General features: G+C 34.7%; 1 protein-coding gene across 6 annotated transcripts in view; it reads right to left on the bottom strand.

Annotated features, from left to right (window-relative positions):
- Positions 1–16,899, bottom strand: part of LOC133193468 (atrial natriuretic peptide receptor 1-like) — a 265,764-nt gene that overhangs the window by 115,537 nt on the left and 133,328 nt on the right. The window contains exon 1 of one of the 6 annotated variants that reach the window (XM_061329430.1): positions 14,054–14,648. The exons of 4 other annotated variants lie outside the window; for them this stretch is intronic. In XM_061329430.1, the coding sequence (XP_061185414.1) occupies positions 14,054–14,633 (580 nt within the window). In that variant the 5' untranslated portion in view covers positions 14,634–14,648. Of the gene's footprint in view, positions 1–1,333; positions 1,982–14,053; positions 14,649–16,899 lie in introns of those variants that run through there. One more of the 6 variants, XM_061329428.1, reaches the window with a different exon arrangement.

Below are 16,899 nucleotides of genomic sequence, written 5' to 3' on the forward strand. Positions count from 1 at the left end.
TTTCTTTTACTATAGTATATAATGCTATGCCTTATTACCCATAATAGAATTTGTTCTCCACTGCATTCTCGTACTTATAGAATGATAGGATTTGTTCTCTGGTACACTCTCGTACTTACAAAATGATAGACCTGTTTTTAATTGTTTTTATACAAATATTTATTTTAAATAGAATAAATCAAAGAGGGAAGGAAATGTACAATGTATGAATAAGATGAAATTTTCCGAATATTCCTCGACAAAATTTTCCATTTTATTGAATTCCCTTGCTAAAAACGTTACTTTTTTCCCCCATGTACATGTAAAAGAAATTTAATCAATTTTTTGACGTCAGGTGTATTATTAAAAATTAACTTCATTCTTTTATAGTTATTCTGGTGTTAAAAGAAGCGATTATTACTTATATATTTTCTATGCATATCTTCTCAGTTTCTGCTTTGTTAATTTATAGTATCCAGTTAATTATACTACATAACTGCTAAAACTTTACAGAACAACTCGTCTTAATATGACTGAAGCCTGTTAACATTCAATACCCTCTAAGATGGCCGAACACAGAAAAAGCCCATCAGCAGGACTGTTTCGAAATAAATCAACTTCTCAAAACACGGGCTGATTTGCAATGCCCCTCCCTTTTGCCCTGTCCCTCTAGGCCAGTGATAGCTAATTAATCAGTGACTGACACAAGCTGGTGCCGAGGCAGTCTACACGAATTCTCTATAAATGCTATTTTAATTTGTGACAGATCAATGTTCTATTTTTTCATATTTTTCAATAAACGACATATTTACTCTTTTCGTTGTTTCTGAGTCGTTATGAGGATTAAAATTAACTGCAGCTAACTTGACTTTATGCCTATTTATTACTTATATAAACATTGTACTTAACGGACTATAAATATTTTAAAGTTAAGAATATAAATAGATTATATTTTATCAGTATCGTATGACTTCATGTTCCAGCCTAGAAATACTTGCACTCACTGTTACATGTATATAATTATTATTGCTAACACTTGCATTTGCCACTTTGTGGTCAATCTCAACCTCAGTCACATAGATTGCCATCTCCTACTAGAGACTTTTTGCACTCAGTAGAGTGTAACTTCGTAATCTCGAACTCTATTTGACAGAGAAAAAACTTCGAGATGTATAGGAAAAATAAGTTTACATCCCATTAAAGTCTTAAAAATGACCCCTTCTTTAAAAGCTTGATTTCCATACTTAAAAAATTACCTAAGATTCTCTAATACAGAAAACTTAATCACGAAAAATGGTTGATTAAATATGTATGAAAAAGTATGTTTAGCAATTAAAAAATACAGAAAACCTACCAGAAAATCTGTTACCGACCGTGTCTTTGAGAATTTCGTCATGTTTCCGGTCCGGTGATAGGATGTCAAATTTGACATCAGAACCAAGGGAGCTTTTGAAGTGATTTATAAAGGCAGAGCCTAAAAGGAAATCATAACCGTGAAACAGTTCCCTATCGTCCGTGTCGTAGATCAAACTCACGCGCTTCCAGTTATGAATTCTCATGACGTCATCTACTAAGAATCTGGCCGTGCTGTCGAATCCCGGCCCAATACGCGTAAGCGTCTTATATTCCTCTGATCTCTTTTTCCTGAAATCATGAGAAAGACCACCGGGGGTAAGTATAGGCACATTCCAAAATGGGGCATATCCCGCTACGGGGGAGAGGGTGTAGTCCGCCACAGGTCCAAGAAAAAGGTTTTCCCCACCCTGCTGAATGAAATTAAAAAACTGCACTGGTCCTATAATAGAACTCTCATTCGTATCCACGAAAGTAAGATTGAATTCATGGTTTGGAAGAATTTGACGCCGCTTTACTTCCGCTATCCCGAGTTTAATTGCAGGTTTAATCTTTGTCAGGGAAAACATTCTTTCCCTAGGAAGGTTTGGGGCCATTGTAGTGAGTCTGAGCGGATATCTGGCCCCAATTACACAGTATATACTCCATGTTAGAAGCGCCCACAGAAGGGTCATTCTGGCACTGTCTGTGTCACACTTATCACTATAAAGTAAAGGCGCTCGCTACATTCCTGTTTTAAGCTTTTTACTGAAGACGACGGGGTTTCATTGACTTTTTCTTTACAGCACTCGTGTAAGTATTGACAAATTTTCAAATAAGACACGAAATGCCATATTTCTTATATTATGCAAATAGGTGAATAATTCCTCTGTACACAAGGTACGCCACAGGATCAAAGCGCCAAAGGCACTTTATCAAACGCGCAGAAGACCCCCGATCACCCTCACAAACGCCCTGCTTCTAATAAACACTCCTTCCTACACCAAATATATATAAACAACTTAAAACAAACAATGATGATTATTTTTTCTTCTTTTTAAACCCCACGACGTGTTTACTTTTATCAGGGTTTAGATCCTCTGGAGATATGAGAGTCATCTCAACACAGGCCAAAGAACACTCTCTCCAAAACATATATACCTTAAGTAACGCTCATCATAAATCAGGCCGCTACCAAATCAAGTCTCCCCTGTACTACGTTAATTCTGTCGTAGACTGTATAGATTCCGGGGTAGGTATTAAATTTAGATGATTCATATCCCCTGTGTAACAATACCTCCATTGTTGAAATCCATTTCGACAGTGTCTAAACACCAATTTTTCTAATTTGACACATTCAGCATCGAGTTAGGCATTGTGAAAAGATTTCTACTTTCGTCTTATCATTCCTTGAAATAACTACCCACTTTATGAGATTAATTGATCATCGTTGATTCAATATCCAGGAATCAGAGTAAACATATCCCGTATACTCCTCAAATATAGAGGCTGTAAACGTTCAATTAACCCTGAATGCCGGTGTTAGCCGTGCTCTTAGTTAGTCGTGAAGACTGATCTCTTTGATCACATACAACACCTTATGTAACGAATCATCAGAAACAGTGATGGGGGTTACCGTTATAATCCATCTATCTGACCCTCTTTACGCTCACTCTGTAATGGATCAACATTTCTGCTGATCCGCTACCATCACGGTATCTTATATCTCCACAATAAATTATGGATTTATTTTTTTCCTGTCTCTTTAATGTATTTTCTTCCTTATCAGACACGCCACGATTTTTTGTATCAAAATTAAAGTAGACAAATTGTTACACATTATAACTAATGATGCATAACCCGTACGACGATTTAAGGTAAAAAGAGAAACCTAGATCTTAAATCATCACTTGAGAAACACTTGACATGGGGATCTGCTAGCCATTGAAAACCCGAGACACCCCCCTTATACGATACCTCCGCTAGACTGTGCAGTTTGTTCAAATGTACACATTTATTTGTAAAGACGCTTTTTAAATTCCTGTAATGTCGGGAATATTTACATTACGTAAACATCATTGAGTGTTTAATGGAAGTGTTTTTTGCTATGTTTGCTTACCCCCAACGCCATGCTGTGGCTATAATTTGCTAATAATGTTTCCAAAATTGCTTTTGTTTGGGGGAAATGTTTGACATGAACTCGAAATGTTAAAGAAAACAGACCCTGGGTACATCGTCGATGGATAGTTGTGCAAGCAGAGAAAAAAAAAGGCATGAAACATAGAGATGCAAAAGAACAGAGGTATTCTAGAAACGTGGTCCATGTATAATAGGTAAAAACGAACAGGTGTACCATTATAATAGTTTGGAATAAATGGTCCAATAAAACCATAAAACCTTGTCTTATAATTGATTTTTTTTAAAACTCAAAGTTCAATAGTGTTTAAGCTCAGCTTTGTAGCGTTCATGATAAAAGTCGATTATTTGGTAGTAAATTACTGATAATTCTCAGGTAGAGGTTGTACTAAGTTGATTAAAAATCGACTTTCACTAATTAATTGCATGTATATGACTCTGTGCGAGATTGAAATAACGATCCAAAATATAGAAGTTAATTTCCTTTATCTCTACTTCAAGAAGAAAAAAACCCAGCTTTTAATGATGAAAAAATTCGCGCTATGTACTAAGATTACCGCGTGCTTATTCTGAACAAATAAAATGTGGGAAGTAAAATCAAAACAATAGGTTGATGGCGCAAAAGAGACGTCGAACAGAGGTACACATGTACATAAATATTACATGGTTAAACGAAGGTGACTTCATCTGACTTTCAAGAATATATATCATTACTTGTCAAAGACAGGAAATGAAAATAATAATATAGCTCCGAAAGGAAACAGGACATCCAAGACTTTACTAAGATTGTCGACAGAGGGAATATTAAAACTACGGACCAACATGGACATCTAATTTAATGCTTGCTGGTTAAATCATAAAATCCCATGACAGAAACTTCAAGATACAGAACATAGTATAGAAAAATCAATTTTTCATTCTCGGGTAAAAAAATAATTTTGAAAAGAGGCTGACAGAAATTAGTGTTGGCACGAGAGAAGGGAGAGCAGAGGTAGAAATGCTTATTATTATATGTAATTGGCTCAGCTTTCCTTTCTGCATTGTGATTTGGACAATTCAGTAACTAACTCGCTATTAACTACACATCGACTGAGAAATCCCTATTATCTTTTGTATATTCCAATTTTTCCACGTTCTTTTTTATTATAGAAAAAAAATGCACATCTTCCACTATTTTGTAGTAAGAAGCATAATTATTAGTTTTATTTTCATACATTCGGTAGATCCGCCCAGTCACTTACCCCCGTACCTCCCGCTCACGTCTTCCACCAGTGTTTTAGTATAATTCCTACTTGAGGGCACATGATGTAACAGTGAAGTATTTATTTCGTAATCCAAGTGCTTCGAATTATCTCTCAACTGCACTACAAAAGCTGATCCCAAAAGGTAATCAAACCCGCTAAACAATCCCCTGTCATGTCTGTCATATAGAAGGCTAATCTTTCGCCAGTTGTAACGTTGCAGAATCTTATGATCTATAAAGGCAGACACACTGTCAAAACTCGGCCCTGTCCGAATTAAGGTCGGGTATTCGCTATTCCTATTAACTTTAAAATCATGTGAAAATCCTCCCGGGGTTAGGATAGGGATATTCCAGTAGGGGGCGTAACGACCGACAGGTGAAAGGGCGTAGTCGCCTACTGGCCCCAGAAATACATTTTGACGCCCCTCTCTGACTATCTTAAAAGCTTCTACAGGAGCTTTAACGGCAGATTCCTCTGTGTCAACAAAAGTAACATTTATATGGAGTAAAATTTCCCGCCTCTGTACTTCTTCAATTCCAAGATTTACAGCTGGCATGATTTTTGTCAACGAGAACAGGCGAGATTTTGGCGAAGCTGGAGCCATCACGGTTAAAGTAACGGTTGCCACCGAGCAATAGAATATATTACACAGGACAGCAAAGACATCAGTCTTACGATACAAGGACATGGTCAGTAGAGTAATGTCCACACAACCTGCAACCTCTAAGGGTTAAGGCATTTCCTCAATTATACTTAAATGCATTTTGATGTTCTCATCACTTGATAACTTCTTATAAGCTTTTCTGCCATATAATTTGGTAGGCTTCCACTTAGTATAAAAAATTTAATTAAAGTCAGCAAAAGCCAAGCAAGCAACAGAGATATTTCTGTGCATACAAATTAAAGCAGCTTTTGTGATACTCTGCCAGTCATCAGTACACAGCGGCAAGGAATTAAGTGGAAGATCACACTTATTTGCTCGCAAGTCCTGAAATCGACAGGGAAATAATATGGTCTTTTAGACATTTATTAATGTAAATCCACGTAGGTCGCTTTCATACTCTTTCCAAGCTTTTTGTGCTGAGGTGTTGGAGTTAGATAGCCAACAATGTCTATCAGCATTATTAAATAGAATTTTTTTTCTCACAATTTGAAAAAAAATTGAACTTTTTGATACTATCTGCCCTATTTCACCATCCGCTGTTTTCGGCAGGAGTCAAATATTTCCAGGAACATACAACGGAAAGTGTCAAGTCAGTTTAATTTGTTTTTACGATATAAATATATCAACCGACTGTCACCTATCAAAATCCCGCGGCTTCGAGCCAAACAGCAGCGTGTATACAAAGAGCACAGCTATTTTTCTAGTAATATTGGAAATAGACAAATGAGAAAGGTGTCCATTAGCGACCGGAAATTTCTAAACTACGAACCCGATTTATAAACCTGTCTCCTTTTGACTGCACGAGAGCCTCCGACGGGCACTGTGTTTTTCATTGTCCGTAAGTTCCATCTAAAGCGTAATCCAGGCTGATATCAGTTGACAAAAGTACAGAAGCCAAGAAACGGATATAAAACAAAACCATTACAGTTACTAATACATTTGTCAAATATAAATTATTTAAGAACGAGTTTCAAAACGCGAGAGAAGATTTACAGTACATTGTATTTAAAAAAAAGATTTTTTTTTTCCAAAAAAAATAAGATCTGTCACAAAGACGCGTGAATTTTGCAATGAAAATGGTGGTTCAAACGAATTTTTCTTCCATAGTTAGAGGCATTTTCTTCCAGAATTTTATTGAAAATGCAACATAAGTTCATTGAAGAATTTTAAGTGCACGGCCACTGAGGGAAAAGCACAGTCAGCGAATAAAATTGTCTGTAACCAAAATATGCAACTTGTTTAATGTTTTTATTGAAGACATATTTATTTTCATTATGATAAATATCAAACATATATTCAGTTAATACTGACTGGCAGTCCATACTTTATATTAGTCCAAAACACATTTTTCTTTTTGCAAAGAAAACTGCATCTCTTAATACCCGTAATATGGCATATAAATAGTGAACATAATTTGGATTATATTAAGACACGTATAATCAATATAAGCCCTGATATTCTCCTATTTTTTAAAATTTTGCAATAAATTAAAGATAGCTTCTAAATAGGTCGAAAATACAAGATGCCAGGATACATTTGCTTGTCTAACGTCCCTTCGAGAATTTTTCACTCATATTGAGACGCCACCACTTTTTGGTTGAGGGCTGCAAATTTAGAGCTGTACTCGGCACTTATGGCCTTTTACGTGCCAGTTCTTACTGCAATATGGAACTCGTTTATACGGTCTCATCCAAAGGACCGGTCTCCACGCCCCGCAGTGGGATTCGAATCCGCGACTTAGAGATCAAGGGGTCGTAACATAAAGGGTACTTAAGTCTAAGACCATGCTTAAGTACATGTAGGACTTAAGTATAGTTTTAAACTTAAGACCGTAACTAGAAACGTGCTAAGATTTGACAATCTTAGCAAAACTTAGGCGGTCGGTAGAGGTGACTTAAGTATGTCTTAACGTTCTTAAACATATAATTAGAACTATTCAAGGTTAGCTTACTATGTCTAAACATTCCTCTATTCATATTTTGCATTAAAAAATAATTTTCTCTATTTAATTTACTGGTATAAGACTTTTTAGTTTTCTGTCGGAGGGGGGGGGGGGGACGGGTATTCATCTCTTATTCCAATATCACTCTCTAAATGACATACATGTAAATGCAAAACATTATTTTTGGGATACGTTTGAAATATTAGTGGGACCTAGGTTATAAACACTAATCATTATAAGTAAATTGTGTACAGTAATCATTGATTTGTTTGTTCACTGTGAAAAAAATGAGATGAAATGATTTTAAAAATTGTAGGTGAATTAAAGGGTGATGACTAGAAAACGTATAAAGATTTTCCGTAAATTAGATTGAATGTAGAACGCAACAAGCGAGGATTCAGACAGGATTCACTACCGTTAACGTATGTACGAGAGAGAGAGAGAGAGAGAGAGAGAGAGAGAGTTGTTGATTCATGTAAGTTGGAGATATACAAAAAATTGTTTTCTGAAAACAATTCTTTTACATCCTTCATTAAATTATAAATGCGCATATCAAAAAAGTCTGCAGTCTCTGCTTGCTGATATAGGAGGAAAAAAAATCAAAATCTTCCTTTTTTTTAAATAAATTTTTTATTAAGAGTTTCAATTTCAAGTACATTGACGTTCGGTTATCGTGTCATGTCTGCGAGAATGACAATTTGAAAGCAAGTGAACAATTGTCAAACGAAAGAATAACAACAAACGGTAAACTGAAAACATCGCAGTCTCGAGTGATAAACAATATTCACGCATTTACAATGAACCGTTAGTTGCCACTTTGTAACCGTGAAATATTTGTTTTCAAATATTCAGAATTAACTGTAATTCAATACGAAATCTAATCTAACCTAGCTAAAACCGATAGGTAAGGACGTCAACTTTAAAATAAATGTGATTAAAAACGTAACTAAATCATTTTTACAAATACATATATAAGTAAATTGAAAAACTTTGACGATTCATAAAAAAATATTTTGAACATATGTTTGACTTAGCTAAGACCTAGCTAAGTCCGTTTTATGTTACGGTTTAAGACATACTTAAGTAGTACTTAGGCAGGTCTTAACATTGTACCTAAAACATACTTATGACCCTACTTAAGTCAAAAATTTAGCAAGCTTTATGTTACGACCCCCAACTCCTTACTCCCCGACTCTAGACAGACGCTCTAACCACTGCGGGTGACGCAAAGATACGTCAAACGGTTTTAACGTAGGTCGCAGGTTTGCAGGCCATTTAAAAGTGTCCGAAAACATACCGTGAAAATCAGTTATATGAATTCTATACCTTCGTTTTACATTCTCTGAAAATTTTATAAAATTCGTCTGCACCGTTTTTGTGTAATTAAATCTTAAACATGCCATTGTTGTCGTAACATTTTTGACGGTATTCTATTGAATTATATAAGAAAAACGTCGTTTTCGGCTCTTTTTGACGCAAGATTTTGTTTAAAAATATATCAATAACTTTTAAATGGTGCAGACGAAATCGTTTCCCCTTTGGTATTTTAACAAAGAATTGATTTGAAATAAATTAATGTGATAAAATTAATATGTCTTCGGGTTAGTTTTCGCGTTATTTAATGTGGATAATTGCTTTTATATCGCAAAATGTAACATTTTTAAGAACGACGTCATAAAATATCGCAACGTCATGCTTGACGTCGTGAATATCTATCCGGTATTCAGTGCAGAAAAATAAGATAAAATAATTTTTATAAAAAAGAAATTCACGTCTGTCTGCTTTCAAGTGACCCGTGAAGCGTATCATAATAATTCAATATTAATGGAATGATTATTAGACATGTTTCTCTTCAGATTAGGTTTTTTGTACGTCTTATATTAGTGAATTCTCGCAAGGGACGTAAAACAACAGAAGATTAGACGTATCCTTACATTTGTCTGTGTATTTTTCTTTTCCAGCGTGCTGGAAGAAAACGGTATCATTCAAGTAACTATATAAAATGTTTTTATTTAGACCAGCAAGGCTTTCAAATCTACGAATTTCTGCCAAATATCGTCCGACTAAGTACAATATATTTTCAGTATATATTTAAACAAAATATTTATTTTACATACCACATTTTCAGAGGGGTAAACGGGACAAGAATTTAAAATTAATTTTATCTGACGTAATCAACAGCCAGTTTTTTTTTTATTATTATTATTATTATTTTTTTAGAACTTTAATTCTACTAGTTTGACATGGAAAGCAGAGTGAATAAAATCTGTAGGTAACAGCATTGCAAGCTGTTGCTTAGGGGACGAACATTTCATTCGGGGGTGGGGGGGGAGGCTTGCAGATTATGGAAATAAATAAGCTGTCATCGGAAATGTTGAAAATAAATAATCTGTCCTCGACTGGGCAAGAAAAAAAAATTATAGCAACCCCCCCCCCAATGGGAGTTTTCAACTTTGATGTTTTTCTTTCTTTCTTTCTTTTTCTTTTTGCTTGTCAGACTTTTTTCAGTGAAGAAGAAATAAATAAACTGTCCTTGTTTTTTTTTTTCTTTTTGGAAATAGATAACCTGTCCTTTACCGACATGGAAATAAACAATCTGTCTCGGTAAAATTCGCCACCCCCTCTCCCTCAGAATCAAATAGTTGTCCCCTAACAGGAGGTCAGTGTCGCTAAAAAATTGTCTATATGTTTCATCGTACCTTAGCAGTATTTAATTTGTGATAAATCTGTAGATCTATATATATAATTTAAACATGTCCTTTTTAAAAATAAAGTTTAATCTCTTGGTATTTGCATTTTTTTAAAATAAATAAATGCATTTTTTATTTAAAAAAAAAAACCCTGTTAATTCAAATACGATCAAAGGAAAAAAAAGGGTCAGTTGAACCTTGTGTCCATATCCGTACCAAGTGAAAACAAATCAATCGCAATTTCTCGGGCCTTTCCGACAAGCCGAAAAACAACCACTTGTTTTTCCAAGCTTGCAGGAAAGGCCCGAGAAGATGCGATTGATAACAAATAATTAAACGTTTTTTAATACTTCCAGTGTCGATCATTCGAATCGTAATAAGCCTTCTTCACTAAATTACCAATTCCAACAAAAGTTATATCTAAGTATTGTATCGACTATACAAATCGTTAAAAGCCTTCATTATTTGTGATAAGTCGTTGCTTAAATAATGTAACACTAAACTACCAATTCCAAGAAAAATTAAAGCTAAATTATGATATACTGAAGAATTTAATAAAACAAAAATCATCGCAGATTTCTTTTTCATTGTGACGTCATAATCAAATGTGCACAAGAAAGTCGCCCAAATCATATATATTGCGTACCCAGTTTTAACGACGTCAGCAAACCCGCGACCTACGTTAAGAAGCCTTAAAACATTGCTGTGACGTCATGCCTTTTTTCTTGCAGTCTTAAAATTTACCTGTAGCCGTCCGATAATAATAATTAGCAGTCCAATAATATATTATCGGACGGAAGTGATAACAAAATCGGACAGTAGTTAAAAAACAACAACTAGAGTGAGACGAAGGTTTAATTTGTTCAGAAACCAGAAAAAAAAAGTTAGGGAGAAAAAATTCAGGGAAAGGGAACGCGAGGAAATTAAGTTGTTAAGAATAGCAAACCCAAGAAGAAACTGGAGTTTTAACCTTCCTCAAAAGTAACACTTTCCATTCGATTTTTTGCAAAGCATTTTCGATACATCACTGTGAAAAAGCCAATTTAAATCCATTTCCGATAAAGAACCAGTCTGCGAATCTCTTCATTTAACCAAATGATATAAATCACGTTCAGCTTTTATCAATGATATTCATAAACCAAATATATATCTAGTACCAATGATACAGTCACATGTACATCTATCTATCATAGAGTGTAGAGATTGATTGTGGTTTATAAACTAATAATACTTTTTTTTTCTTTACTTTATTTATTTATTTATTAAGAAAGTTTTATCTTTAAAAGTCATCGATTCCAAAATAAAATTTCTCTGTTTTACGTTTGAAGTTATACTTTCATTACTGATGATACCGTTACCTTTATTGAATGTTATATGATATAAATGTTTATATTAAAACTGTAGTAATTGTTACTTTTTGCTTATGATTTACAATGAGATGCTTGTTAAATTTAATGAAATACACTGTGACTGAATATGAAGATCTAACATCGCCCACTCTCCTAATACCTGTACATAAGTACCTGCTTAGAAATCAAAGAACCCCTCCTGTAACCGTGTCAAGTGCAGCATTATTTGGAGAGTCAAGAAGATTGAAATTACATAGTTAAGTATTCTCTTGTCTTTGGATCTCTTTGAAACATAAACTCGTACATCATGGTTTGAAATAAAAGCCATAATTTTGCAAACAATGACTGTAAGGCCATCTTTAAAAGATTATGTGTTTGCCCTCTACCGACCGATTGACCAAAATTGGCCCGATTCAAAAACTTTTTAAAACCTCCAGGAAACGATTTTTTAAATTCAATCCTGAATTTTCTCCGCCAGTCAACGACCATTAATTAACCCTTCAATTTCAATAAATTAAGAAAATCCAGTTTTAGATCTGATGTTAAATTACTGGAAAGATAATTCACTGCCTACCTACCGAACATTTTTTCTAAATCCTGATTATAGAGAGGGCAAACAACTTGTTCTTTCAAAGACGGCCTAAACAATTGATACTCAGATACAAAATATGAATCTTTATATGAACTGTAAGATACTCAGATACATAGTAGGAATATTTATATGAATTGTGAGATACTCAGATACAAAATATGAATATTTATATGAACTGTGAGATACTCCGATACAAAGTATGAATATTTATATGAACTGTAAGATACTCAGATACATAGTAGGAATATTTATATGAACTGTGAGATACTCCGATACAAAGTATGAATATTTATATGAACTGTAAGATACTCAGATACATAGTAGGAATATTTATATGAACTGTGAGATACTCCGATACAAAGTATGAATATTTATATGAACTGTGAGATACTCAGATACATAGTAGGAATATTTATATGAACTGTGAGATACTCAGATACATAGTAGGAATATTTATATGAACTGTGAGATACTCCGATACAAAGTATGAATATTTATATGAACTGTAAGATACTCAGATACATAGTAGGAATATTTATATGAACTGTGAGATACTCAGATACATAGTAGGAATATTTATATGAACTGTGAGATACTCAGATACATAGTAGGAATATTTATATGAACTGTGAGATACTCCGATACATATTAGGAATATTTATATGAACTGTGAGATACTCCGATACAAAGTATGAATATTTATATGAACTGTGAGATACTCCGATACAAAGTATGAATATTTATATGAACTGTGAGATACTCAGATACATAGTAGGAATATTCATATGAACTGTAAGATACTCAGATACATAGTAGGAATATTTATATGAATTGTGAGATACTCAGATACAAAATATGAATATTTATATGAACTGTAAGATACTCAGATACAAAGGATGAATATTTATATGAACTGTGAGATACTCAGATACAAGGTATGGGTATTTGTATGAACTGTGTCCTGATGGGAAATTTCTGAGTGGTGAGGATAACGGTATAAATCACCAGCCCCTCCTTATTTACTTGCAAATCAGCAAAACAAATCGACTTCGGCCTGCAAAATCGGCAGCAGAAGAGTTTCCAGGGGCTTACCTGAAGTGTTGCATTAATAATAAACGTGCCGCTAGAAGCTCTTTTCGCACCCAATGATGAATGTTCTATAAGAAATTAATATTTGTACAGAATATTTAAATAAACTGGATGACAAGATTTATAGAAACTCAGCGTTTATGGACGAGTAAGAATATTCCAGTTACTATAAATTAGAAGAATTTTCTCTCTGTTGAGTAATTTCTGGATTTAATGCGAAATTTACGACTGGGAATACTTTTACAGGAAAGTCTCTCGTTACACTAATGAAGCCAAATGATCGCAAAACATGCGCCGTCCAGAATATAATGTTCGATTGCGCATTCTGTCATAGACAAGCAGAAAGCCACATAATTTGATGTCACCTCAGATTTGTATTCAAATCCGGAATCTCCTTTCTACGCTCTTATCGCAGTTCTGTGAATTATGGAGAATTGGTATTGTCTACTCAAACACGGTATAAATCCATCGTTTATGACCACAGTAATGGAATAACTATTTGTATTTTATGTCACACTAGCTTAGAGCACCAATACTTTTATGTATATACCCCCCACATTTAATACAACTCTAATGTGATTCCGTCTCTAGAGAAACTAAAGTCTGATGCTCCAAGTTTGGAGAACTCTGCATCTTAAGCATTGTTTGTGATCACCTCATGTTTTACAACCGTATGAACAAAGTATCTAATTTTCCAATATTATATGATGAAATCATTGTGTTTTTTCTATCTATCACTCCTTTCTCTCTATTTTTTCCTTCTATCTATCACATAGTAGATGGATTTGATGTATTGATAAACTTTTATTTGACCTATGACCTATACAGTTCCGTCCCAAGTATACATGACAGTTGCTTTATGTTCTGTATGTGATAGCAACTCAATCAGACATTCAAAACCCTTTTCTAGGGGGGGGGGGGTACAATTGTAAGCATTTGATATTATCCAGTGCCGTTATAATACTACCTCGGCTTAGCAGTTAAGTCTACTGACGAATGAGTTCCATAAAGAAATAGTAAGGCTGTACATACTTACCTGAATACTTCTCGCCTACCCTATTTCTTAACAAACTCTCAAAGCTCTCCTTGTTTGGGATGTAGATGTGAAAGTCTTGTTTGGCGATATGTTTGTTCTTATTTCGTTGGAAATGATAAATATATGCACTTGCAGCCAGAAAACAAAATCTGGGGAACACAAATCGCTGACCGTCCCCTTGGTAGATCAGTAAGGCACGTGACCATTTATGAGCGTGTATAATTTTTCCTATAAAGTCTGCAGTGGAATCAAAGTTTGGACCAATTCGAGTTAACGTGGTGTACTCCTCGACACGGTTACTTTTAAAATCATGTGCAAAGCCCCCTGGGGATATGACGGGAACCGCCCAATGAGGAGCGTATCGGGCCACGGGGGCAAGGCTGTAGTCATACACTGGACCCAGAAATACATGCACCTGATCGCGTTCCATCAACTGCATGGCGCGAATTGGTGCCACGCGCGAACTAAAGTTTGTGTCCACCAAATGTACAGTAAAATCGACTTTGGGAAGAAGTTGTTCACGGCGGACATAATCAATTCCAATTTGCACCCCTGGACTAATCTTCTTCAGGGAAAACATTCTTTGGGTGGGGTGTTGAGGCGCCAAAACAGTTATGTTAACAGTAATACAGTCACATTCATAGGTGGTAAGGAGTAAGACAATCATGCACATAATGTTGTAGAAAGAGTATCCAAAAATGCAAAGGCGGGGAAATAGAGCCACCATATTTTTCATATCCGATGGACTTTTTCTCTGACGAGTCCGGTAACCTCCACAGTTTGATGGTTATCACTTTCATTAAGTCATCCACGTGCATAGGTGAGGTTTCAAAACTAAGTAAATAGTTGCTTTCACGAAGAACACAATCTCTCAATTTAATTAATTAGTAAATTTCTGATTTAATGATCTCTATCTTTGTGTGAAGTAAGCTAAATGGAGAATTATTTCCCCATCATGTATTTCCCATTGGTCAATAAAACAAAGTTTGTGGGAAATTAAAAAGGACAAAGACAGAAAACAGTAGATTTTGATCGTCACGCATAGGAAGCTGTTATTTCCGACCTGTCTTATCTCCATGGCCCGGCCAGGCGTGCACCGACCGGAAACAGCTGAGTTATCCTATAGTAATCTATTTTATTACTATTTTCACTCATGAATCCGGAAATAATTCCTTATCACAATAATTTGTAGAAATTAGAAAATAATACAGTGTGTATTTGCGGTATTGCTATTAAATTCCAAATTTGGATGCATAACATTGCGAGCATTGCGACATTATTCGTATAGTACAACTTTCCAGACTTTCTGACAGTTTGAAGAAGGTAAGAAAAAGATGCCAATATTTCTGCAATATGAACAAGTACACCTGCACTCGAGTATTGTAAAAACGCAAAACTTCATCAACTACAATTATAATTATCCATTAAATTGTGGGATAAGTTCAAAACAAATTTTATTTAACACAGTCATACCTTAATTTCAAATTCCAAAATAACCTTCTTTTTTTCTTGTTTGAATGGGGGTGGGGGTCTTTATTATTATTATTATTTTTTTTAGATCAATCCAAAATACAATGTAGGCCAAGTATAAAACAAGTATAAATTCTCAAGTAAATAATCAGAAAGTGTACAACCCAGATGTCCTATATTCCTCCTCAAACGTCTATATGAAGAGTGGCATAAAAATGTGATATAAGTTGAAAACATCGTGAACGACTTTTCCCTCGGAAAAAAAATAAGGCCACCTTTTAAAAATGTTTTCTTGCCCTCTCCCGACTTAGGATAAAAAAATGAGTAGGTAGGTAGAGGGGAAATGTGTTTTATTCAAAAACACTTGCAAATATAAGTTAAAATAGTTATTATTAAGTGAGAAATGAATAAAATAGAAAGGAATTGTTTCCTGATGGTTAAAAAAGTCGAGTCGTTTTTAGCTGGACTGATTGCTCGTAGAGCAATAGCCAGCTTCTGTCACGGTGTTCAACTGGATATGCTGCTTCCTCACCGCCAAATCAAAATTACGAGTAAAAATATAGTACGTATGCTCAGGGACCTATATATACTAGTATATAGGTCCCTGGTATGCTCAGCCGCTTTTGAGACAATAAAAACACTAAAGTAAACTGAGAAATTTTCTAATAAAATAATCTTTAATGGTAAAGTACTTTCTTCGCTGTTCTTCCAGTAATTATTTGCTTAAAATATACGAACGATTTTCATCAGATACCCCCTGTCCGTGACACATTCTATAAATAGAGATTCTGTTAACAGGCAGCACTGATGCGGAGAACACGTAAACTGATGTACACCTTGCTGCAAAACTCACCACCAAGGACTTGTTTGACCTTTAGTCACTTTTTAAGTGCCATAAAACCCCAGAACGATGTATGTAATAAGATGCTTATGTTGTTAAATTCTATGTTTTATTTCATTTTAGACATTTTTTTATGCTGTATGCCATATTCTTTTTTTGTGTTACACATTCTTCCATTTCTGAACTTCATGTTAGTCAGTCGGCCGAGGGAGAACAAACAAACAATTCAAAGCCATGATCCAAAAACATCACCAAACAAGGTTTGAATGTTTAAGGTTAAAACTGAGTGACACTTAAGATAGAGCAGTTAAGACAAAGCTTGTGGAAATGTTCCCTACTCCTACTGTAGCTGACCTTTGACCTCCATGATCAGAGGAGGGAGATCAAGGGAGATAAAGAGGACTTTTTGATTATCAATGTTGAGAAATTTATAAAAGACAAGTCAAATTCATTACATCATAAATACGATTATCTTTACCACCAAATGGTGTCGTTGAGTTTTCTATGTGCCTGTATCATTCTATGATTTTAAATT

This window comes from Saccostrea echinata, unplaced genomic scaffold, assembly GCF_033153115.1.
Source record: "Saccostrea echinata isolate AGI-Se365-2 ecotype Australia unplaced genomic scaffold, CSIRO_AGI_Sech_v1 ptg000027l, whole genome shotgun sequence".
Lineage (NCBI taxonomy): Eukaryota > Metazoa > Mollusca > Bivalvia > Ostreida > Ostreidae > Saccostrea > Saccostrea echinata.